The sequence below is a fragment of the Danio aesculapii genome, chromosome 1, assembly GCF_903798145.1.
Source record: "Danio aesculapii chromosome 1, fDanAes4.1, whole genome shotgun sequence".
Lineage (NCBI taxonomy): Eukaryota > Metazoa > Chordata > Actinopteri > Cypriniformes > Danionidae > Danio > Danio aesculapii.
The window spans coordinates 41,789,128-41,816,627 of record NC_079435.1 but is presented as its reverse complement, the minus strand read 5'-3'; the positions used below and the strand labels follow the sequence as shown (position 1 = coordinate 41,816,627).

The window sequence follows — 27,500 nt, the reverse complement described above, 5'->3', positions numbered from 1 at the left end:
AGACCATGCGCTGCGGCGCACACCGTATTTTTCCATCCTTAAAATAGCTAAAGTGAATCCAGACACACCCCTTAATGCTTTTGTGCCATGCACTTTAGACTTTGCACTTAGATAATTAAAATAGGGCCCTGAGTCTCCAGTACATGACTCATGAAATTTCTAAAATCAAGACATCCCACCCTACAAGTATAGTCCACCAGTGTGAAGCATTCTGAAAAGCCTAAAGCTGAAAAAAGCTGCAAAATATATAGTAGCTGGATAACCTGATGGACCGGTTTGAACTGATTAAGCAAGTGTATCTCACTGGTTGGTCAAATATCCTGCCAGCACAGCAGCATCCCTTGACACAGCTTGTTGTTTTCAGCAAGCATAAAGATATTTGCGTCTGTTTTTATAAGAGCTTTAGACAGAACATACGTGTTTGTGGAGTCTGAACGGTGATTTCACTTGTAAAAGCCCCCAGGCCATGTTTACTGCGCGCTGCTAGCTGAAATACGTAGGTGGAAAACGGCTTCAGATTCTTCAGCAGATAACTGGAGCTTGGATCAAATGTTATTTTCTGCAGGAGAGGGGTTTAAAGTAATTAGCATTAAACCAGACGCTACAAAATGAAAACGTTCAGCGTGTCTGTGTGTGTACCTGCTCTGGCTGGTCTCCAAGTCTGTAAATGAGCTCATAGCCAGTGATGGCATCTGTGCCACTGTGAGCAGGAGGGATCCACGACAGAAGGATGCTGGTCTCTGATTTCACCTCTGCCTTCAGCTCGGTGGGTTGTGACGGGACTAGGAATGAGCAGAGGCAAAAAGACGATGCTTAGAAAATGATGCAACAGAAACAAAATATGCTGCAATACTAACAGCGGTGGACAGTATTTGTATTATTTCACTACTGTACTTAAGGACATTTTTAAAGAATCTTTGCTTTCTGAATATTTTTCTTTTTAGGAAACATTTACTTTTACTTAATTCCAAAAGAAAATATTGCATTTTTTGCCACTACTTATATGTATTTATTATGTGTATTTGTTTTAAATGTATTATTTGTTGTGTTAGGACATGTGGTAGTGGTATCCCATTTGTAAATGAGCTAAATATGGTCAGTTACTCTGTTAAATTCATAACAAATCGTAGTGAACCATTAATTTTTGAACTGAAAAGATCCAATAGCCTCTGTTCTGAAGTCAATAACTCACTGATTCAAATGATTCATAGTAAGTCTAAAGTTAATGATGCATTGATTCAAATGATCCAGTCAGTGTGAGGCTACGGTTAATAACTCACTGATTCAAATGACCCAGTCAGAGTGAGTCCACAAGTAATATATTGATTCAAATGATCTAATTAGAGTGAGGCTACAGTTAAGAATATACTGATTCAAATGATTCAGTCAGATTGAGGCTACAGTTGCCACTATATTAATTCAAATGATTCAGTCAGATTGAGTCTAGCCACTATATTGATTCAAATGATTCAGTCAGATTAAGGCTTCAGTTACCACTATATTAATTCAAATGATTCAGTCAGATTGAGCCTAGCCACTAAATTAATTCAAATGATTCAGTCAGATTGAGGCTACAGTTAACAATATACTGATTCAAATGATTCAGTCAGATTAAGGCTACAGTTAATGGCTCACTGATTTAAATGATCCAGTCAGAGTGAGTCCACATGTAACATATTCATTCAAATGATTTAATTAAAGTGAGGCTACAGTTAACAATATACTGATTAAAATGATTTAGTCAGATTAAGGCTATAGTTACCGCTATATTGATTCAAAAGATTCAGCCAGAGTGAGGCTACAGCAAAGAGCATAGAATCACCAAGAGGCGACACTCTAGTGTGATTTGTGAAACAGCCACTAGATGCCGCGGCGGCCATTTTGGAATGAAAATTCCAATAGAACAACAGCATTTTATAAGTCTTTCAGGTTGTATCTCAGCTTTAATATAAATACATAAAAAACAAAGCAGCTGCTTGCCATGGCGACAGCAATAAGATCCAATGTACAGCCGATCGATTTCACTCCAGAATGGCGGAATCACAGGGCTGTTGCTGGGCATTACTATTGCAATGGAACTTTCTATTGAGTGTCGCCTCTTGGTCATTCTAAGCTCTTTGGCTACAGTTAATGACACGCTGATTCAATTGATACAGCCAGAGTGAGGCTACAGTTAATTGATCTGGTCAGTTTGAGTCTCCAGTAAAAGATTCATGGAATTTTAAACTGATGCAATATTAGTTTAAATCAGATCTTCTCAGCTTGAGTTCCTGTGACTGAAGGCACGAAATGTGAGTTACTAAAGCTGAATTTCAGCATTTATTATTGTAAATGAAATCATATTTAGGTCACAGCTGTCAGTTGTGTGTGAACTAAATCTGCTGTAAAAAGTCAACCCGTTTAAGCCCAACTATATGAAATGCTTGAATCTGGACATTCCCATATTTGTGTATTACTCTTTGAACAGGGTAGGCTATAGCATATACTAGGCTTTATGTTATTTTCACTTGCTTGCACACTTGGATTATCATCATCAGTATGGTTATGGCAATAAAATGAACATTTAGTTAGCAAAATAAATAAACATCAATAAGTACATTTTACTTTTAATACTACAATCAAGTAGTTTTGCTCTTTGACTGAAGTAGTAATAAACAAGTACGTCTTTTTACTTTTACTAGAGTAATAATTTGTTTGAATATCAGCATGTTTACTTAGATGTTTGATGATTTAAGCATTTCTTCCACCACTGAAAATTAAAATGAAAACATAAACAAAAACTAATCTCAACTTCACATTCCGCATACCTCCTGTCTTGGCAATGATGTGCAAATCACTGGAAAGAGGTCCATCTCCGACTGCGGTGAAGGCGAGTACTCTAATATAATAGGTTTTATTGGGCGTCAAGTCTCGTATGTTCAAAAAATTGGCCCCTCGAACCATTTCCTTCTCCCACTGGCTGACAGACAGCGATGAATCTGATGTGTAATAGACCCTGTAACCAACCACCTGGCCGTTGGCTTCCTCTGGCTCCTCCCATTGCACCATGGCTGTGGATCCGCTCAGCATTCGACCTCTGACCCGGCGAGGAGGGGAACTGGGCGCCTGTTCGGCCGTTCGAGCGTCCACGGTTTGACTCGGTGCGCCTCGACCGATTGAGTTCACCGCTACCACCCGGAAATGGTAGTGGGAGTAGGGACTAAGCCCACCAACACTGTAGCGGGTTGTTGCAATTGCATCGATTTCTTTGAAGGGGTCGGTGGACGAGGAGGGACGATACTGGATGATGTAGTAAGAAACGGGGTGTGGGTTTCCACTGTCCCACATGAGAGTAATGCTGGTGGCAGATCGCTCCATAACAACTGGGCTTCCTGGAGGATTGGGAAGAGCTGGGAGAAAGAGAAGGAGATGGGGAAATTAGGAAATTGTATTTTAAATATGAAACAAGTATAGTGTGATACAGTACATGTTATTCCTGTGATTCAAAGCTAAAATCTTTGGTTTTGAATTTAATACCCAGCTTTCAGTATTATATGATCCTTAAGAAGTCATATTTATATTTACATTTATTCATTCAGCAGACATTTTTATCCAAAGCAACTTACAAATGAGGATAAAAAAGCACTTTAAATCATCAGAGAGTAGCAATACTGTATATACAGAAGTTTAAGCAGTCTTATTTAGACAAGTCTTATTTAGTTATTGATTTTTTTTAAATAATCATGTGATGCTTAATAAAATGGCAAATTATTATCAATTTTGCAAAACAGTTGTGCTGCCTACTTCACAACCTGACATTACTTCTAGTTGATCATTTACTTCTAGTTGAGCATCTGTTGAACTGCATCCCAATAATCACAAATACTGCAGAAGACATTTTGGAACCCGCATGAGCCAAAAGCTTCTCACCGAAATCAGTCAAGTGAAGGAAAAATCATGGTTTGGTTACACTCAATATGGGTGTGTGAGAGATTTGCATAGTGGATGGCAACATCAACAGCCTGAGCTACCAAGACGTTTGTGTGGCCATTACATTACAAACTACAGGAGAGGGCAAATTCTTTAGCAGGATAGCGATCCATCTCATACTTCAGCCTCCTCATCAAAGTTCTTTTGTCTAAGCAAAGTCAGACATTACTGTCCTAATTAAATCAATTAAATATCAAGGCATGATCATATTTTATTTTGGTAAAATAAGCGTAATCTAGAGGCCTTTGCCTTTCACACAAGCCACTTCTAATACCAAATGATCAACTAGAAGTCAAGTTATTATTTGTTGTTCCTAAAACTTGGATAGGCAACAAGACTTTTTGCATGTAGTGTATGTGGAGCCTCTTAAAAAGTATTATAAATAGTAACAGTATGTCATAATATTTCTGTTTACGTTTTTTTTTTCAACCAAATAATACTGCCAAAGCATTGAAAGTGCTTTTTTGGAAACATTACAAAATCTTTTCAATGGTGCAGTGTAATGATTCAAAGAAAAATATCAGTTGGTTAGTAATTTTACAGTAGTTTTAGAATATATATATATATATATATATATATATATATATATATATATATATATATATATATATATATATATATATATATATATATATATATATATATATTAGACTTACTGATTTTAAGAAACGCGTCAATAGAATTATAGTGGTTTATTTAATTACTGCCAAAAAAGCTTTTAAATGAAAAAAGCTATTATTTAATGTTTAAAAAACATATACATTAGTTACAATAAATAACAATATTGTTTATCTATATACAATATTAAAATGAATATTGAAATACTATGACAATATTATTAAGAAATACTTTACAGTTCAGACATATTATAGTGATATGTTTATTGGTCTGTCTCATTTTTACTTGAGTAAACAACAATAACATACTGTACTTGGCCCATTTTGTCATGTCAGTCATTTAATTAAACCATGCACACAGACTTTTATGCCTGCTACAAACGTTTATGCCCAATAAATATTCAGCCATTGGTGGCTGCTGCAAAATTTGTCCTGCTTATGAGGTTATATTTCGTTTAGTATGACATGAAACAAACATCAGAAACAGTACTTCCTAAATAGTGCCTCAGCCCATAAAACACAGCTTTAACTAAATGCTTTTTGTTTTCTTTCTTCAATAGCATTAAACGTATAGTTCACCCCAAAATTTTAATTTAATCCCACTCAAGTGGTTCTCAAGTAGTAGGATTTGCTTTCTTCTGTTGAACACAAAAGAATATATGTTGAAGAAAGCTGAAAACCTGTAACCATTGACTTGTACCATTGTAACCATTGTAGGAAAAACAAACACTCTGGAAGTCAGTGGTTACCGGTTTCCAGCTTTCTTAAAAATGTGTTCAGCAGAAGAAAGAAATTCAAACAGGTTTGGAAGAAGTGAAGAGTGAATAAACGATGACAGAATTAGCATTTTCGACTGAACTATCCCTTTAAGCATCTTCAAAGAGTCTTTTAACATCCCTCCTGCGTACCTTTAACTGAGATCTGGGCAACAGTTTCGATAACTCCGAGTGTAGACATGGCGACACACGTGTAGTTGGCAGACTGGCGTACATTGGTGAGCTCCAGAACATTTCGCCCAATAGGCATGTCGTCTTCTGGTGTCAAATCCTCGGCTCCCAGCATCCATTTGACATATGGCATAGGAACCCCCACCGCCTGACAGGTGATGTTCACACTTCCTCCCGGCATGATCTCATAATCCATCGGTGGCACTGAGAATCGAGGAGGGATTCGCCGCACTGAGGGTGTGAAAGATAGAGAGCCATTTATTAACTCATGCTAAAGACATTATTGATGCTACAGAGAGCACTGTGTATGACAGATGAACACTCGAGATGTTGTATACTGCAGGTTATCAATCTGTGTTGTGGAGAAGAGCAAGGTAAGATGTAGCTGGGTTTTTTAATGTGCCAAACTATGTTATGTTTTTTGTAATGTGAATATAGGAATTAAAAAAGAAACTCATCAAATAGACATGCCAGTGATTTAGAGATGAACATGAGAAAAGTGATACAAATTTTTTAACACTGTTCTATGGCAGAATATCCAAGCAGATGCAAAACTTATAAGGATCTAAAATATACAGTGAAAACAAAATTAGGTCCTATCTTATATATAACTAATATGTACTTACAATGTACTTACAATGGAATTAATAATTTGTTAATTATTGTGTAAATACATATTTTTCCATTGTACTTATGCTTGATTAAATACCTACATGTAATTACATCTGTAATTCATTTGTGTAATTACATCCTTAATTACACTGTTGACCATCCTTTACCCCTTAACCCACCCTTAAACCTACCCATACCACTAAAGCTTTTGGTTTCCTTACCCATATCCCACCTCGATAGCACCAGAAGTGTTCTTCAACACATTATAAACCAAGGGCGTAGATTTACCTCCTAGAGATCATGCATAGAACAGCACAAATTCGCTTTCAAGCTTTTAAAAACACAAATAAAGGATTTAAAAGCTTAATAATACAAATAACAATTAAAATTGTTACTATCCTCTGCTGTAAAAGACAATTTACATGATTTTACTGCAATCGGGCTTTGAGGAGGTATGAATGTAAAGAAATTTAGAGTCATATGAAACTGTTTCATTCCTATTTTTGTTTATTATAAACATGGAAGCCAAAATAGATACTAAATTTCGATTATTTGGTTAATATTATTATGGTGGACTCATAGCGAACTTGACTCTTAGTGACTTTGAAAAGTAGCTCCTTATGTCCACATATTGCACAGTGAAAGAGGACTAAAAAAAATGTCCTTGTTTTGGCACTTCTCTCATCCATACGTAACTACAGCTGTCAGTCACTTGGCAGCAAAAAAAGGCCCAGCCAATCACTCTGTTTGTGTTTGGTGGAAGGAAGGCCCCGAAAGAGAACACGATTAAATCTCCTCTCTACACTTCTTGGTTACTGTAAGTTGACGGAGCATTATATTAATTTCAAGGCGATTAAATTATTGGTGGGGACATTTCTGTAGCAGGTGGATATTGGTTGGGACATGTCCACTCTGTCCATGCCAATTCTACAGCATTGTTATGAACACAGTAAGTACATTGTATTTATATTTTGATGTAAGTACATATTAGTCAAGGCCACTTAATATAAAATGGCACCCAAAATGGTGATATTTCACTACTGATATGCAGAAAAATAAGATTTTAAGATTTTTTAAAAGTATGTTAATGTATATTTTTTGTTAACTCTTTACAATAAGGTCTTGTTTTTTAATTAATTAGTTAAATAATTTATATAAATTTTAAAATCATTAAATTAGGATATTTTATTGTGTTAACTAACATTAATAATCAACAATAAAGAGCATTAATAAATCTTTGTTAATGTTTATAAACAAAAATAAAACTATTGGTAGTTCATGTTAGCTCAGGACAACAATATAACATTAGATAACTTTTGATTATAATGATTAGGCATGGGCTGGCATAATATTCTGACGGTATGATAACCTTGGATAAAAATATCACAGTTTCACAGTATTGTGATGACTGCTCTATAATAGATTCTTTTAAAATGTCTGGGTAAAAAACTAAAACTTTTCCCCATTCAACACAATATATTTTATTTTGAGAAACATTTAAAATATTTTGGCGCAGTAAACATGTCAGGCTAAATCTTTCAATGAATCATTGACTTCTGCTGTCTTCATTTGTTTCAAAAACACAGATTTTAATACAATTTGAAAAGGCATCTTTGGAAATCTTTTCTGCTGGAGATTCTGTTGTCCTAAAAACAAAAAAAAAACAAAATAAATAAAAAAGATCTTACATATACCCTAGGAACGGTATAGCAGAAAATTTTTGGTGGTTTTAAAACTTTGACTTTTCCAAACCGCGGTATTCAGCTTATTTTTGGCTTGAGACTTCCGGTCCCATTCACTTCCATTCATTTTTAGACTTTAAAAACAGCTTGTTATGCTGCTTAATGTTGCAAACTGATATTGTCTCATTATATTATTCTGCTTTGTCTGTATAGTCATGCAAAGACCTGTTTTTAGAGCAAGTAGTTGACTTTTATGCCATTGGTAAATGAATCGGAAATTCTAAAACAATCGCAAAAACAAGTGCACTTCCGGATGGCAGAATAAGGTCAATACCTTGAAAACAATTATTGTCCCATGCCTAAAAATGATGCATTGGTAAATGTAGACATAAAACATAATAGAGATTACTAAATACTTTATAAAGTATGTTTTGAACTAATGCTGTATGCCCTTCTTTTGTATTTAAGATAACAAAAGGAGAAATTAAAAAGATTAAAAAACCTTTCAAGCTTTTATTACTCTTTTAATGATGCAAAATAATCACAGAATAGATTTTGTAAATTTTATGTAATATTTAATGTACCTCAGGCCAATTTCAGTTTCCATGCTTTTGGTTGTAAATGACTTTTTTCCCCCACTAAACTCCATTGTGTTTTATACCTTTCATTTTATAAAAAGTTAAAAATAAAAAGAAAGATGCACATACAACACTGGAACAGTTCAAAATGCTAATAATGAAGTTATTAATGTCTGAATTTACATTTTAGAGTGAACTATCCCTTTAAATAATGTAACTGTTAACATAAGGAAGTTCATTGCAAATGTTTATTTAAATGTTTAATGTAACATGTTAAGTTGATGTAATATTTTTATAGTTATATATTCTATAGTATTACAGTAAGTCATTTTATGGTTTTACATTACATATGTTGTCTTACAAACGTTTCTACAACTTATGAATGGAGAATATACAGAAAATGATGCTTTAACTTCCCAGTATGTTATAACATCAACATACAAACAACCTAGTGTAAAAAAAAAAGTAATTTTGTAAAAAGTTCAAACGAGTACACGGTATTACCATGCTATCATTTGCTATTAGCATGATGCTATGGAATGCAGTTAAGTAGGATCAGGTGAAATATGGCGGATTAGTGTCAAATGACATATGAAGTATTAGGAGAGTGAGTTAGATGGTCTGCAGGGAGGGAATCCCAGTGGAGGGGAGGATTATGCAGATGTGAGGGTCTGAGGCCTAGATTATAGTAAGAAAACACAGCAGTGGTTTGACAGGAACGGCACTTACCATCTCTTAACTCTACAGAGGGGTCCGGTGGGGTGAGCCAACAGGGAGAAATAACAAATAAAGTCTAAGGTAAGAAGGAGATTATCTAAGAAGAAGCAGACTACACTGTGTATCTATTCACAAGAACGTGTTAGTCACAGGTTTTGATGTCTACAGTAATTCTACAGCATTCAGATAAGTAGCTCAAAACTGTACCTCTGACGTAAAGGTTAGCTGGTGTTGAGTAGCGCGTTCCTTCCACTGTTGTCGCGGACACACTCGTATTTACCCTGATCAGTTTCTTCCACTCTGATCAATCTGTAGCGCACCTGGATACACATGCACATATAAGGGCAAAACATTTACAACGCAAAGATAAACAGTAGCCAGACCAGTCCTTTGGAAGGAATTTTCTGGATCTGTACAAGTTGAACTGTATTCACGGACAGACACATAGTAAAGGAGATCGTTTATATTACATTAATATTATGTTAAACATTTTTGTATTCAGATATGTAATTGTTTTAATGTCTAATTTCCAAAGAAAATCAGAAACAATAGTTGTCTTTCCCATGATGACAGTACATAATATTTCACTAGTTATTTTGCAAAAGTAATCAGCTTAAAGTTCAATTTAAGGTCATTCTTTCATTTTTTTTCAGCTTAGTGCCTTTATTAATCCGGGGGTCGCCACAGCGGAATGAACCGCCAACTTATTCCAGCATATGTTTCACGCAGCGGATGCCTTTCCAGCTGGCAACCCATCTCTGGGAAAACATCCATACACACTCATTCACACTAATACACTACGGACAATTAAGCATACCCAATTCACCTGTACCGCATGTCTTTGAATTGTGGGGGAAACCGGAGCACCCGGAGGAAACCCACGTGAACGCAGGGAGAACATGCAAACTCCACACAGAAACGCCAACTGACACGGCCGAGGCTCGAACCAGTGACCTTCTTGCTGTGAGGCGACAGCACTACCTACCACGCCACTGCGTCGCCGCCATAATTAGGTAAGTTTCTTTAATTAGGCAAGTCATTTGGGTATTATATTATGTGTTTACTGTATCTCTACTATAAAACTTAGTGCCTCACACACCCAATCAGTTTTCCTAAATAAAAGCCCAATCAAACTAAATTTAAATATATACAATGATCTATATAGACAAAATGAATCCTGTCAACTAAAAAAAAATCACAACATTTAAATATTTCTAAATTTCATTTCAACAGTTCACACTTAGATATGCTTGATGCTAATAGGCAGGTTTGGCATGCTGTCCCGGGAGAGAACCCTGAAGCTCGGAGATAATTGAGTCTAGGGCTCCCGCCTGGTCAATAAGCATATAAGGGGGTCCAATATCAGTTGGGTCTCGAGAGCTCCCCCTGCTAAACAGAGGAAAACGAGGAGATGGGGTGGAAGGGGGGATTCTTCCAAAATGAAGATAAGGTAGAAGGGGCAAGTTCGGTCTTGAATCAATCTAATTGGACTATTCCTGATTACGGATGAGAGGCCAGCTGTGATCAATTATTCACATGCTCCTCTCGAAACTAGTTCATAAAAACTAGTATACATTTCTTATACTTGGTTTGCTCCTTTGACTTAAATATGGTTGTTTTACTGTACATACAGTATAATTATTGTTGCAATACTTTACATATAATATTTATGTAATGTTTTTTTACAAGGTAAAGTAAAACTTATTTTCTGATATGCCACAGATGCTGTTAAAAAATGCTCTAAAATGTACAGTATTACTGCCAATTTTGGTTAGCAGTAATACTGTAAAAATCAGAAAATTTTAAAACTACAGCACAGTTGTAATAGTTAATTTACAGTGCGTTGTAAATTTTGCCTGTAATACTGTAAAAATTGCTATTAATAATGCAAAAACTTCCAGTAATACTGTAAAAAACTTTCAGTAATACTGTAAAATTTACAGTGCACTTGTACATTTTTACAGTATTACTGCAACCAAATTTGCCAGTAATAAAGTAAATTTTAAAGCATTTTTTAAAAGCAGTGTATTCAACCTGGAACATTTTATTAACTGTTAATCAAACATGTCAATGTCAGTTAAAATGTTTGCATGTAAATATCAACAAAAAATGACAATTTCCAAGAGAATTAAACCCTATACAAATCATCAGAGCATTAAAAAACACTCTGACACTTTTAAAGATAAAATATAGATGCCTTAAAATCTTACGAGGAAAAAAAAAACAAGCAACTGTCCTTGCCAAAAACAGGGAAAAAAGAAAGTAAAAGCAGTCAGCCACTTCAACATTATTTAAATATTAATAGTTAGATATAGAGACGGACAGACAGACTCCAAAAAGACACACACGTTGTTGCACCTGCAAGTAGAGCAGACTCTAAAACGCTCCATTAAAAAAGACAACATGAAAAAAAGACAGATTTTTCATCCAAGTAGAAATGTCTAGCTGAAAAATGAAAATGATGTTTAATTAGAAGGAGAAAGAAGTGAAAGATCCACAGAGGGATCAGAAGAGTGTCAGAAAAAATGCATTAAAATGGTTTAATTGGAGTAGAGTAAGAGTTTTTCAGGAAAATGAGAACGAGTAAAATGAGTCACTGACATCACAACTGAAGTCAGGATTGCTCTATATTTCAAAAGATAAGACTATTCGGTTAATCTCTTCTCTTTTTGCATACTAAAGCCAAAAACAACAACATACTCTACAATTCATCCCTGATATCGGCTTCTCTATTAAAAATTATCATCACAGCACGCAGTATATCATAGTTTTCTTTTTTCAGTTAAAAAAACTGACGCAGCAATTCAAGACTGGGAGAGGACCAAATATGAAAGTTTAAAGACCCCATAAAAATTAAATACGATTTTTGTGCCTTTTAGTCCGTGACATCTAGCTTTGAAGCTGTCTAAATGCACTTTTTATGTGATATACTTATTTAAAATTTATAGCCTTCAGGGACAACCGACCAAAAACTATATGACTCATCTGTCCAATAATATGATCTCGACTTTGAGAATACCCCTTCTCTTATTTATGTAGGTTTAAACACATTATCACATTTTAAGGCTTGATCAAGACCCCATAGCGCATATACAGTATATATCCACAAATTTGAGAAACAATATATGAAAGATAATGGTATTTTGCATTGAACTCTTCTTTAGGCTGGTCTATATTGGTCTATTTTTCCATATACATTCAAATATATTTTTGATATTCAAAGATGTTCGTAACGTTTACATTTTTTAACTGTAGTTTTATTGGTTTGTTTGATTTATATTGTTCTATATTTTCAGTTAGATTGGTTAATGGTTTTGTTTGATTTATCTTGTTCTTTATTGTCAGTTAGAAAGGTTAATGGTTAATGTTTTATAATCACAATATCAAACCTCAAAATATAGCATAAAATATTACACAAATTTTCCACAAACTGTGGATCTGTGTATGGACACCACAAGTATATTTTATATTTGAACATATACATTAAATTATTCAGTAATGAATCCAAGTATGGAGGTAATCCAAGAAAATAACTTATGATAACGGTCCAAAATTAATTCACCCAAACGTAACTATAAAAAAAAGACTAAAATTGAAGAGAAACAAATAATGTATAAAATTTTGTTGAAATTTTGTAGTTTGTAATTTTCCCCAATAGTTCGCATACATTTAAATGTATTATCTTTCTATTTCTAAAGATGTTCAGTGAAAATATATTGCCATAAATACACATACATATAAACACATACATATATACACAAACATATATATATATTTTTCTTATTTTCGAGAATAAAAGCAGTTTTTAATAATAATTAAAAAACACTATATTTATATATATATATATATATATGCATATATATATATATATATATATATATATATATATATATATATATATATATATATATATATATATATATATATATATATATATATATATTATATATATATATATATATAAAGCTAGTATTATTAGCCTTCTTAAACTATTTATTTTGATAGTCTACAGAACAAACCAAGCCTAAGCCTTTAAATTGCACTTTAAGATGAATACTAGTATCTTGAAAAATATCTAGTAAAACATATGTACCGTCATCATCGCAAAAAATAAAATAAATCAGCAAAATATTTAATAAAATATTTTGCTTAGAAATGTGTTGAAAAAAATCATTTGTTAAACAAAATCAAGGAAAAAATATAAGGGGGCTAATAATTTATGAGAGGTAATAATTCTGACTTCAACTGTGTATTTATAGCAGTAAAACTTTCACTCTGTTGCTCACAATGATTTTACATGGCTCCATAAGACTTGTAATACACTGTACTTGTTAAGTGGTTAAGTTTAGGGTAGGAATTGGTCAAATGTTTAAAAAATATCAATGGAAGATAAAAAAAAAAATTATACTTTGACACATGCATGTAAGAATTAAGTACATCTGACACAAGGGGCAAACTATTTAAAGCAATGGAACACTCTGAATGTCAAAAAAATTATGCCAAGGGGAACCCAAGGGGGCCCAACCAAGCATAAAAATATGACAAGCTTGAGTGAGAATGTGTTTGTTTTAGGAATGAGTCTTTAAAATTTCCTGCAAGCTTCCCGTTTCAATAATACATTAGCACAAGAATAGAAAACGGCACCGGGCTATTTTTGAATTTTGCAAACGTTTACCAGCAGCATATTACTCTGGCTATATTCTGCCTTAGGTAAAACTAGTAGTAAATACTAATGTGTGGTTACAAATTCAGCACATCACTCTGTCAACCGAAAAAAAGCCCATATTGAACAAGCACTCAAGTAAATCCTCTTTCATTTTTTATCAGCTCACAAAATGAATGTCTATTTGATTTTAATTCACCATAAAGATAAGACATCCAGAGAGAATCTGTGTAAAGGGGAGGTTGTTTTATCATAGTGACAGAACCCAAACAATTAATCACAATAAAAACAGTCTCTGAAAATGACACGGTTAGTCAAACAATCAGAGAGATAGAGAAAGAGAGAGATTGAAAAAGAGAGACAGGAGAAGAGAAAGAAGGAGAGAGAGAGAGAGAGTGATAAGGTGAGGATAGATGTGGTGGGTAGCTTTAGTCTCTTACCTCGGATAGGTGTACCCCCTGGATGTGTGAGAATGAAAGCAGATGGGAGATTAAAGAGAAGACGAGTTAGTGCAGCGAGGGAGAATGAGAAAAAGACAAAGTGATAGAGAAAGAGAGTGAAAAAGATATACAGAGAAAGAAAACAGAAAGATAGAAGGAAAAAAAAATAGAAACAGCTAAAAAAAGAGTGCAAGAAAGAGAAAGAGGGGAGGAGGGAGACTCTTCTTGTCTTAAGTGCAAAGTGTTGCCTTTTTCGAGATGACAACAGAGGTCGCCTTAACTGAAAAGAACGGAAAATTTTCCATCATTTATAAATATTTATGATCATAATGTTTGTATTGTTTTTCAAATATGATTAGATTTTTTCCTTTCTATAACAAAAACATCACTGGATTCTTACTAAGTAACTACATTTAGTAAATGTGTATGTTTTAACCTCAAACCTTCATTTACACTTTTGAAAATTAAAGTGAATGGAAAAACTAAAGATTGTTTTACAGAAATGCCATAGAAAATCTTTTTTTTTGTTGTTGTTGCCCAAAGAACCATTTGGGTAAAAAGTACTAGAAATACCTATTTTCATAGTGTGTAGAACACGTTCATAATCTAAAACAGAGATGCCCATAGTAACCTTTGATTTGACCCAGCATACGATTTGAGAAAAGAGTGGGAATGATACACTGTAAAACCGAACAGTCAAATTTATCAAATGAAATGAGTGTAGTTAACTCAAAATTTACTAAAAGATAATTCTACTCATTTAAAAAGAGTTTTGAACTCAGTGTTGAAGGAAATGAGTTAATTAAATAGTAACAGGTTGTTACAAATAAGCCACACACTGTTGGACACCAAATAAACTAACAAAATTATTGTTGAATTTTGTGTATTTTGTGAATTTGTGAGTGTATGTTGAGAACTTTTTAAATAAAAAATGTTTTTTAATAAAAATATTTTTAATAGACAAAAATTATTTTATTGCTAATAATGCAAATAAACGCGTTGTATAATGATGGATAATAATGCAAATGAATCCAAATGTGTTGATTCAATAGATAAATAAATAAACATGCTGTGCTATGTAGAATAAAAAGAATATGGTAGAGATAAGTAAGTAAAGAGTTAAGTATGAGGAAATATGCTATTTAAAGTAAACTGAATTTAAATAAATTGTGTGAAATCTGATTTTATAAGCATGTGTTATAACTAACCCTCTGTCTGTTCCAACTTGCGTAAATAGTAAAATTTTAGCTCCTGGCACTTTTGGCGATACTGCACAGAAATCATAGATCCGGCAGTCATACTTTCAGTGCTTGTTTGTAGGAGAGGCTTGTGTGTTATTGGTAAAAAAAAAAAAAAAGGTTCAACTAACCCCATAACTTTGTTCATTATTGGCCAATTTTTTTTTTACTTTGTGCCCTGCTCTCCCCTACCCCATTGAGATGCTGAACTTGGAGTTTCTTCTCTAAAGCCAAGCTGTTAGCTTTAGCTAACATCCATAACTGCTATGTGAGATCATGTGAGGATTTCATAACAAGAATTCATGATCTTAAAAAGTTTTGAAAGCAGCAGGTTGGTGAATAAAGCCGCTAGCATGCTAGCTAACAAAATGTAAACATTAGCAGTTTATGATAAGATGTACTGTCAGAACCCGGGTTTGAACTTTGCTTTCTCTCTCTTTTCTGACAGCGTTTTCGATCTTTTCTTTCTGACAACGTTCTGATTTGTCTCCAAATTGCTGTGTAACTTTACACAGCTGATCGTCTTGCCAATTAGTAGCCTCACTTGTTTACTGCCACCTGCCTTTCATTTCTGCTGATTGCTGGTCCTATATCGAGGGTGTTTCACTTCTCCTCTTGCCAGAGTGTTGGGTTTCTTACAGCTTTCTTGTCAGTCTGTTCTTGTTTTATCTCTGTATTCTCTGTCAGTTCTTGGAGCCATTCTGGTTTGGTCTGCCCTGCTGGAGAATTGATCCTGCCTTGCCATTGCCTATTTCCTGTATTACCAGGCCTGGACGAAGACTTGCTTTATTTTTGACTGAAATTTATCCCACTCTGATTTACTGTGTGCTACTAATTTTTGTTGGAATTTATCCTATATTGTGACACATTGCCTGTGGTCCAGTCTTCAGTTTATTTTTACTAAAGTCCATGATCTGCTCTAGATTTCAGCAAGTTGCTGAGTCTTTTTTAATGTTTTTTATTTTGCTTAACCTATTGAATTGAAATCCACTGCTTTTGGGTCCTTTATACAGACATCCCTGACATGTACATAAGCATCTGCCATTTAATTGCAACTATTTTCAAATTGTGATTTCATAACCCGATTTCCTCATCACTTTTGAAGGATTTGAAATGAAAACAAAAAGCTAAGGATCCGCTAATGAAAGCCTCTTTCCACTAAAATTCCAGATATCAATATCACAATAAAAGATATCACTATTTCACCCAATTATAAACATGACAGAAAATTTTGTCAGTAATAATAGCACAACCTCATGATGACAGCTCCATTTTCTAAGAAAGCCAATCATAAAATCCATAAAGTGAATTGAAAAGAACACAGAGACTTAAGACAGGTAGACTCAAGCCCAGAGAGAGGAAAGCCAAAAAAGGCCACGGTTTTTGGGTGAGAAGCCACTGTAACATTCAGCATTTGGACATTCAAACCTATCTAGGCAACAAAGTGAGAGAAAGAAAGAGAGAAACAGAGAGAGATCTGGAAGAGTGAGAGGGGGTTGTGATGCAGGAAATCCAATGCCGAGGGCAGTGAGCGTTTGGAGAAGTGAAAGAGTGAGCCAGTGAAGGAGGGAGCCAGAAAACGTAAGTGAAAGTGGAAGCGAGAGGCTCGATACCACATGTTAGAGGGGCAGCGCTCGGGTAAGGAGGACTAACTACTACTACAGTAGATACAGTATATGTGACTTATGTGTGTTAGCATATTACACTCTGGCTACAGTTTGTGCGTGGAGAGAGGGTGACTATATTGTTAGGGGAAGTTTTTATTAGATATATCATGCGCTTTACCAGTAACGACATGTTTGTGTGTTTTTGTGCATGAACATTTGTGAGTGTGTGTTGTGCCTCAGAATAACACACTTACCAAAGGACTCTGTAGATTAAAACACAGAAAGAGAGACAGCACATTTATCACTTAAGGTTCTCACACAGCAAAAACAGTGTGTTTGAGACTTTGTGTGTGTGTATGTGTGTGTATGTGTATGTTTTGTGCGTGTGTGTGTGTGTGTGTGTGTGTGTGTATGTGTGTGTGAGATAGGATACTAGGCTACAGGATTTCTTTAAAGGTGCACTCAGAGAGGTTGTGTGTACATAAGTCTGTTGAATGAAAGTTGTTGTCATGGATTGTCGCATTGGTCGGCCATTTTTTTCTCTCTTTTATATGTGTCTTTTAAATTTATATTGTATTTTCTGTTTTTGATTGGTTTTGAAGTACTTTTAGATTTATGCTTCTAAAAAGATGTCATTAAATTATATGATAACCTTTTAATTGAATTTAAATAGAAATATTTATATTTAACATAACTATTACATATGTTAATATTAATATTTTCACTCATTTTCCTTTGTATTAGTCCTTAATTTATCAAGGGTCACCACAGCGGAATGAACCGCCAACTATTCTGGCATATGTTTTATGCAGCAGATGCCTTCCAGCTGCAACCATACTGGGAAACACCCATACACACTCATTCACAAACACTCAAACTACGTTCAATTTTGTTTACCCAATTCACTTATACCCACGCCAACACGGGGAGAACATACAAACTCCACACAGAAATGCAACTGGCCCAGCCGGGACTCGAACCAGCAACCTTCTTGCTGTGAAGCGACAGTGCTAACCACTGAGCTACCATGTTGTCCCTTCATAATTTGCGTTTTATTTTCATTCATTCATTATTTTCATTTCGGCGTAGTCCCTTTATTAATCAGGGGTCGCCACCGCACAATGAATCAACTTATCCAGCATATGTTTTACGCAGCGGATGCCCTTCCAGCTGCAACCCATCACTGGGAAACACCCAACTCTCATTCACACACAATATGGATAATTTAGCTTACCCAATTCACCTATTGTGCATGCCTTTGGACTTGTGGGGGAACCGGAGCACCCAGAGGAATCACAAACGAACAGGGGAGAACATGCAAACTCCACAGAGAAATGCCAACTGAACCAGCCGAGGCTCAAACCAGTGACCTTCTTGCTGTGTTGTTTTTTCATTCATTTTCACACATACACTACGGCCAATTTAGCTTATATAATTCCTTTTATAACCTTTAGAGCATGCCTTTGGACTGTGGGGGAAACCGGAGCACCTGGAGAAAACCCACGAGAACACGGGGAGAACATGCAAACTCCACACAGAAATTCTAACTGACCCGGCCGGGACTCGAATCAGCGACCTTCTTACTGTGAGACGACAGTGCTAACCATTGAGCCACCGTGTTGCCCCATTGTTGTATTATTTGTATTTTGTTAGTATTTTTTACCTTTCTTCTTGAATTATTGAATAAGGTATTGAACTTCATATGTATACTGTAAGTGTGAAGATAAAATTCAATAGAAATATAATGAAAAACTGGCAATATTATGTACTATTATTGCTAAATCATTGCTTTTCTAAATCATGTTTATACTTAATATGTTTTTCCTAGATTAAAGTGAAAATATTATCTAATTTTAATATTTGGCACATATGAAAATATTAATCAGCATAATGATCACATCAGCCAGAATTTTAATATTGGTCCATCTCTAATGGCTCATGTGGTTGAATCACGCATTGAATGTTATTAGTAAAGTCTGCAAAACTCAGATCATGTGACCTCAATAAGAATCATCCTGATTCATCAAGTATAAAGCTACAAAAAAAATGACTTTTTATCTCATATAAGTGAGACACATCCTTATAAAAATATATGTAAATTATGTCCATTACACATTGTTTGCTGGACATTTCTTAAGTGCACCTTTAAACAAATGAGGAGAAGAGCTGAGAGAGCGTGACTCCTTCAGCACACACACCTGAGCGCAGCTGTTTGATGCGGCCGTGAGTGTGTGTGTCAATGGGCAGGAAATCTTTAAACCAGGTGATTTCGGGGTCAGGCGTCCCGCTGGCTGCACACAGCATGGTAGCGGTGCGAGACCGCTCCACCACATTCAGCTGAGGGCCCATGTCTATAGATGGGAAACCCGCGGGGAGCTGGTCCTCTGAAATAAACAAACAAACAAACACTACAGTCACACCTTCGTGAACAGCTTGGATCTTTACAAGGGTGATATTTTTGTGCATAAGTTATGCAAAATAGCACACATTATTCCGTTTTATTTTATTCCTCTACACAATATCTTGTGTTTCACAGTACAAGACAATTTAGGACTCTCGTTTTTATTATTATTATTACACATTTTACTTAATTCAACAGTGAAGTATGCATTGCGTCTTGCGATGTTTAATTTTGGTGCATTGTTCTTATACCTGCACTCATTGAGACATTTCATTATATAATTTTATTATTTCACATTGTTCGGAAATATAAACCCAAATTTCAGCTCAACACCTTCCTCAGTGCGTTGATGTCCATTTTACTTGATCAAATCTTTTCATTGTACTCTAATTTCTTTTACATTTTGTCAATTATTTTAATTAATTGATTAACAAATTTTAAACCACATTTCACATTGTTTTTATCATTTAATATTTTTTCTGGAGTCATTTATAAAGTAAAACAGTAAGATATGAATTTTTAAATTAAGCTATTTTTATTATTTAGCTATTATTTAATTTTTATATTTCATTCAAATTTGAACAAAAGTTTAAGTAATGTTGGTTGCAGCATTTAGCATTTGCATTATTTTTTGTCATCTAAAAAATTGGGCTATATTTATTATAGTTTAGTTTTAAATTGAAATCAAAAAAAGAAGAGAAGAGGAAGAGAGAAGAAGAAGAAGAGAAAAGAAAGAAGAAGAAGAAGAAGAGAAGAAGAAGAAGAAGAAGAAAGAAGAAGAAGAAGAAGAAGAAGAAGAAGAAAAGAAGAAAGAAGAAGAAGAAGAAGAAGAAGAAGAAGAAGAAAAACTGGTCTAGGCACTTGGCAACTATAATCATCATTAAATTATTTAATTAAATAATAACACAAAATATAAAGAAATATACATCAATGTTTATTTCTTAAAGTAACAGCCTCACAGAACATCACTTCATGATATTTTAGTGGCTGTGGGAAGGGTTTGCCGGCACAGGGCACTTAAAAGTTTCCACTTAAATAAATAATAAACATCCCACTCTAGAATCTCTAAATATGAAATCAAAACTATATTGAATCGGTGCGTGGGAGAGTATAGATTACAATACAGTCAGAAATACTAAGCAAGATGAAATGCACAATGAAACTGCTGAATCAGATCAAATTAAACTTAAAGCAAAAATCAATACTGCTGCATTTACAATATAACTGAGAAGAAGAGTTCACGTCATGTCTGCAAACCCTGCCTGTTCAATGAAGACGCAGATCAGCACAGGTTAACACAATGTTTTATGCAGACCAGCAATGGTTAATGCTGTATACTTTACTATAACTAGGCCAAATTGATCTCTTTTATGTCCCTATTTAAGGCAAGACACTGCAGGTTTTTTTAAATCATTTTGAACATGACTTCGTAGAGTGTTTAGATTTTGGTGCCTGAAATATATGCATTATTTAGTTAAATATGCACTAATTTGCATACATTTCAGGCACCAAAATCTGAACACTTGATGAAGTCATGTTCAAAATTTTTATTAAAATGTATTTTGCCACTTTACTAGCAAGACATCTCATCCTTTTAAAGTGGAAACATGTCTCTCCAACCTCTTTTGATGCATGGATAAAAGAAGTGTTCACTTCTTTAAAGACCTTTGACAAGTTGTGGCGCCCCTTTTTAGATTATCTGGTGGCTAACTCTCTTGATACATAAACTGAGCAATAACTAGGACCAGACAGAATCTGCAGACATTTTTTGCTATTTCTGGAGAAAATCTAGTAAAAAATCTGTATATTTATGCAGAATAATTTTAGGAGTATCATAACTAAAAACTTAATATATAATCTAAAAAATAGTACATTTTTAACTTGCATTTAATGTTTACGATGCAAATCCAGATCCACTTATTTGGTAAACAAAGCAAGTCTCTTGTATAATATATCTACTACTGTATATCTACTTTACAAACTGTATTGTAAATAAATCAAATGAACATTTTTATATTAGTTAATAATGTTAGTGAAATTAATTTAAATAGTAAATAAATTTAAATTTACACACATTTACAAAGTATATAAATACACTTAATAATGGGCTAAAAATCTGCGGAAATTTGCAGATTTCTGCACGTGCAGATTGTGTGTGGGCCAATAACATATGAATACATATTTACATTTCTTTTTTTTTTTTTCATTTTTCAAATTTATTTATCTTTATTACTATTTTTATTATTATTATTATTATTATTATTATTATTATTAGTTTACTTAATTATGTTTATTTAGTTTTTTAAGGGGAAGTTATAGGCTGTTGAGGGAGGAAAGTGTTTATTTGGGTTTGTGTTAACAACAACATGGAAGGATAATTCTAAAATTAATGTTGTAATTGATGTTCCATGTAAAAACCTAATAAAAGAAATATGAAAATGTATTTTGTAACATTTTTGAGGCTTATGGATTTCTCTTTTTAGAACATTTTTACATTTATTTTGTATGTAATCATGTAAATTAAGTATTAACATATCCTTCTGTAAAAAAAATATAAATTTAAAAAAAAATAGATATAAATAAAACAGTTTAGAATATGCGAGTGCTACTGAAAAGTCTCAGTGCAGGAGGAAAACATGACAAAAAACAACCTTTAAAATACGCACTATAACAGAACTCTACAAACAAACTGAAAGAGTGACAACAAAAGTAACACTTAAAAATAAAAAAATTTCAGTCTTCAGTCTACTTTAGACTGAAAGAAAGTCTTTATGAAAAGTCAAAAGTCTAAAATGTCAAATTTATTTGGTGCATGGAAAAAAATACAGTTTTTGACTGCAGTTACTTGCATGCCTTAAAGAGCTGGTTAAAGATATGTTATAGATGTGCATATTGCAGATAAATTCTCATCTATAGAAACTAAAACCTGAAATCAACCAGAAATAACTCAACTGTACACAGTCTTAAAAACGTAAGGGTTTAGAAGTAGGATTAGGGAAGAGAAAATATCATTAGTTATCAATGGAAAGAGTGTATGAAGTCAGAGTAGAAAAAGCCCCGTTATAAGCCAAATGAGTTAAGAGCATGGAAAAGCCAATCCAGTTACTGCATATGTGCGAATGGAGGTTAAGCAGTCAATATAGACTCCAAAAACCACAACTAACTTGATAACCGCCGATAACCGATGATAGATGCGCGCAAACCTAGAAAAGAAAACCAACACTGTGTTGATATTGTCAGCGTGTGCATGTGTGTGCATCACAAGGACTGAAATGTAGACTCTTCAGCACTCTGTACCTGCGTGTGTGTGTTTGTGATAGGTCTTTTCATCAGTAATATATTACCAGCCGTTGGGAAGTTGATTCTGCGCAGCTCCACGGGGTCAGATGGATGCTGGGAACTCATGGCTTTACCGCTGCTGGGAAAGCTGCACTTCCTGCCCTCCAACTCTGCCCGCTTCCTGTAACATCACACGCGCAGGAGCATTAAAGCAACACTCACTTAGTAGGAAATAGTTTCTATTGCATTTGGGTCATAATGCGATTTACAGAGAAACATAATACACAGACCTGTCTGGTTTGCTGGATGGTGTGCAGATAAAGGCGAGGAAAGAAAAAAAAGAATAAGGGATAAATGAAATCAGCTTCTGAAGTAGTAAGATATCAAATGTCTCTCATTTTTGTTCAGTTTTAACCTTTCATTCTTTCAAATTATTCAAATTTAAAAGGATAGTTCACCCAAAGAGTTATTTACCCTCAGGCCATACAAAAAGAACAATTTGTAGTGGTTATTAAAGGTATTTATGTAGTAAATAATGTTCAGTTTCTTTTGCAGAACAATTGTATTGTTTCATAATACCTACATTTAACAACAGTAGTCTCAGGAAATAGTTTAGCCATTGACTTGCATTTTACGAATATCGAAGGAGCACAATTTTAGCTAAACTTTTTGTCGCGTACATCTTGGATGGCCTGAGGGTGAGTAAATGAACAGCAAACCCTATTTAACAATGTCTATAGCAGAGACGTGGGGTCAAGGGATCATCATCTGCCACCATGACATGTATACTAATGATAAAATAAATATCTGATCTGTGCTATAAATGCAATTTCTGTATGATTGAAATGATTTCAATCAATTTTATAATCAAAATCGCTGTATTTTGCGTGTTTCCTGTCAATTACAGCGTAGGAAGCGAGCTGTGCCTCGCATCAGATTGCGCAATCACTTGCAAACTGGCTTGATTGCTTACTCAGTGTATGCTACCAATGTAATGCTTTATTAAAATGTTTTATACATTGTAGACATTTTATTATATGTCCTCACTTTCCATATAATAGGTAAAGTATTTCACGTATGTCTATATTTAGTGTTAGAATCTGACATACAGTCGCACTGAAAAGACAGGAGGAGAGGTGAGGCTGGAAGTATCTCTGCCGCACTGAAGAGGGTGCACGTGAGCTCATGTTATTCTTGTTTAGTTGCTGTTCTTCTACGTAGTAAAGTTCAATGGGAGTCGGTCATTTTATGTTTTGCTCTGACTGACTGCAAAAATTGCGGGTATCAGCTTTAAAATTTATCAAACTTGGACTTTCAATCAAAACGTGAATAAATAGTTGAGGACCAATGCCGGAGCTAAAGGGCTTGCTTTATAGGACGGGACAGAAGATAGCACGATAGTTTCAAAGTAATTCAAGTCACGTCAAGACTTCATTTACAAGTACTGTAGGTAAGACCCGTGTACGAATTATATGTGTGTGAATGAGAGAGAGAGAGAGAGAGAGAGAGAGAGAGAGAGAGAGCAAGCAAGAGTGTGTGCATCTGCCGTGGTGCTGTTTGTTTGTGTGTGTGTGTGAATGAATGAGAGAGAGAGAGAGAGAGAGAGCATCCGCCGTGGTGCTGTGTGTGCTGCTTATAGTTCTCTGTAGCATCTAGCTGGGTGTTTTTGGAGGCATATTTAATCACTATACATTTTACATTCTTGGCCTAATATGTACCTGCCATGTGTATAGAAAGAATGCTGGTATTATAACGAAACACAATCGGTAGTTGGCAAATATATCTGGTGGATATGTCTGCAAATCTGACTTTTGACTTTGAAAGAGTCAGTGCCTCACCAGCCACAAACCTCACCGCACGTCACTGAGTCTATAGTAGCAGATTAAATTGTAGAGCCTAGCGCATTTGAGAAAATGTATATTCAATTTTTCCATCTGAAATTTTAAAACTCGCTTTTAAGACTTTAAAGAATTATGAAATTTAGGTCTTACAGCAATGAAACACTGAACATACCTACATCATGCATATGTCATTTAATCTAAAATCCTCTTTAACTGTGGTTCACCTCTTTAAATCTCTTTTTCTGCTGATTTGTCTTGTCTGTCTCACCTTTTAAAGAGAAGGATAAGGATGACGATGCTGATGATGAAGATGACGGCCAGCACTGGTCCAACCACCCACAGAAGCCCTTCTTCCTCATCTACGATTGGCTGTGGCTCCACATCAGAGAACAACACCGCATCAGAGAATGGGCTTGTGGAGTAGACAGTCTGTCAATCAAAGATCAGCACATTAGCATAAAATATGTTTAAAAATAATTATTTTTGTGCTGTTAATTATTTTTACAGCACAATAGGTACCATATAAGATGCTTTTATGGCTTATTTCATTGTGTATTTTATTATTAATAAATCCATTTGGGAGACACTTTACTTGAAGGGGCTGCTCATAATACTTTCATGCCAATTTTTTAATTATTACATGAAATTTCATGAATATGCATGACATTTATGCATGCTTATTACAACTGTCAATTCACTCAGTTATGTTCATTTAAATGCAAAGAGAACATTGTTTGAGATGACAACTTGACATTACTATGACACATAACATAACTTGTCATAAATAAGGCATAAACATGACTGTCATTAGGCCATTACAAGTCACAATCAATTTGTAACATGCAATATTTATTGACTGATTGGTTTGTTTGTTTGTTTGTTTGAAATAAATTGTAAACTTTGCCCCGATACATCAATGCAGCATTTTAAAATAAGCAGTGGATTTATAATCATACTCAAACAATGATGAATTTGTACTATATTTGTACTGTATTTTCTATAATAACATGTATACACATCCGCAGAACATTTTGTCTTGCAAATAAACTGGGATTAAAATTATTTGTTACAACTCTCTGCTAATTTTATAAGTTTTGTAAGTTTAAAGTGCTTTTAAAACAGAGCATGCTTGTAATAAAGACAGTAAAATCGCTATGTAATTCTTAACTGCTATTATCATCACGGCCGCATGGTGTCAGAAAATGTGCATGCATATATATATATGATTCATCATTTCAGAAAGGCTTGAATAAACTCCACCACAAATGCATGAATAAACTTACTTGGTATTTTTGTCTAATGAGCTGTATTTTTAGCTTCATCCGTGTCTGTCTCTATCACTTACTGCTTTATCTGACATAACGCATGATGAGAAGCAGACACTCACATGGAAATGGTGGACGGAGAGAAGCAGCTCATTTGCATTTAAAGCCACAGGCTACAAAAACAGCTACACTGTATTCAGACACCAAAATGAGCAGATTCTGGAGTCTATAATAAATAATCTGGGTATGGGTATTTTGAGCTGAAATGGGTATTTTGAGCTGAAATTTTACAGACACGTTTTGGAGACACCAAATGCTTATCTGACACCTTGTAATAGAGGTAAAATTGGTGCGCTTTAAATATAGGATTTATGAATCAAATTGCATCAACATTTGCTCTAACTGAAATTAAAATACAATTTCTTTGGATTAACTGGATTTATTTGTGCAAAAAATTTACTTTTGTTTTATTTACTATTTTTATTTATTTAATTTGTTTGATTCAATGTTTGTCTGATAACATTTCTTCAAAATTTCTAATATTGTCATTTAAAGTATTTTTGTCTAAAAAATGACAGTTATAAAATGTTTTTACAGATGTTTTAAATTGTTATGATCAAAAATCATGTTATTTCACCAAATAATGGTATAGTGTATTACTAAATATGAATATAAACATACAGTGTCTGAAAACACAGGACCTTATTTATTAACATTTTCAAATCCATTTTATACGTTCAATGCCACATTTCCCGTTTTAAAAAATAAGTATCAACATCTTGTGAATCCTTAGAATTATGTTCCTATACAGTACATTATCACTGCAGACCCCAAAATAATAGAGTGGACTTACATTCTGGCCCAGTTCGAGAATAGCCAGCACGAAGCACACATACTCCTGTCCGTTCACCAGTGGTCGGTTCAGGAAGGCTCCATACACATGTCCATCTCCTAGCTTGAATTCAGCAGGAAGATTCTGGAAATGAGCAGTGATGTACGGTTTTGCCTCCGCCTGCCTCCGTAAACGAACAGAGCGACCGGTGCCATTAATCTCCCTCAGCAGAGCTGGAGAAAACCAAAACAGGACAAATTAACCACAACCAACCCTGAACCAACATGTGCTTTCAACTTTGAACAAACATGTCGACAATGACATATATTAATTAAAATTGAAAAAAGTATTAAATTAAGTATAATTATTTAGTACCTCATCAATGTTCATCTCGTCTGGATCGCTCCATAAATTCTGGAAGTTTCCTGCTCTCTGCCTTTTCAGAGGGACGACCAAAATGTAGAAACCCCTGCCAATTAAACATCATGATATATTATTATGGGGGAATCTCACGAAGAAAAGCTTGCTATATAAAACACAATTACATTCAAAGCAAATGTTTAAAGCGCAAAAAGAAGGGATAATGAATAAGGTTTTGCATCTATGCAATGCTACATTACATATAATCCTCAGTTTATATTTTCAAATCCTTAGTATATTATCTTCGCAAGTCTGTGTAAGTCTACAGCACGGAGAATACAACCAGCCTCTGAGCGAGCTGAGAGAGGATCATGTGAGCTCTACTGGTGCTCCTATTGGCTGTTTCTCAAAAAAGTCGCTCTTCATTTGCATAAAGTTTAAGGACTCTTAAC

At 34.5% G+C, this 27,500-nt stretch overlaps 1 protein-coding gene and 1 pseudogene across 1 annotated transcript in view; both read right to left on the bottom strand.

The window, feature by feature from the left end:
* The window catches only part of LOC130231206 (receptor-type tyrosine-protein phosphatase S-like), an 83,744-nt gene extending 64,295 nt beyond the window's left edge, over positions 1-19,449 (bottom strand). The window contains 8 exon segments of the mRNA XM_056460683.1: positions 418-559; positions 640-782; positions 2,808-3,389; positions 5,495-5,764; positions 9,330-9,372; positions 9,374-9,431; positions 13,446-13,449; positions 19,263-19,449. Coding sequence (XP_056316658.1) covers positions 418-559; positions 640-782; positions 2,808-3,389; positions 5,495-5,764; positions 9,330-9,372; positions 9,374-9,431; positions 13,446-13,449; positions 19,263-19,419 — 1,399 coding nt within the window. The 5' untranslated portion in view covers positions 19,420-19,449.
* Positions 19,450-22,630: 3,181 nt separating this feature from the next.
* The window catches only part of LOC130221156 (receptor-type tyrosine-protein phosphatase delta-like), a 105,394-nt pseudogene continuing 100,524 nt past the window's right edge, over positions 22,631-27,500 (bottom strand).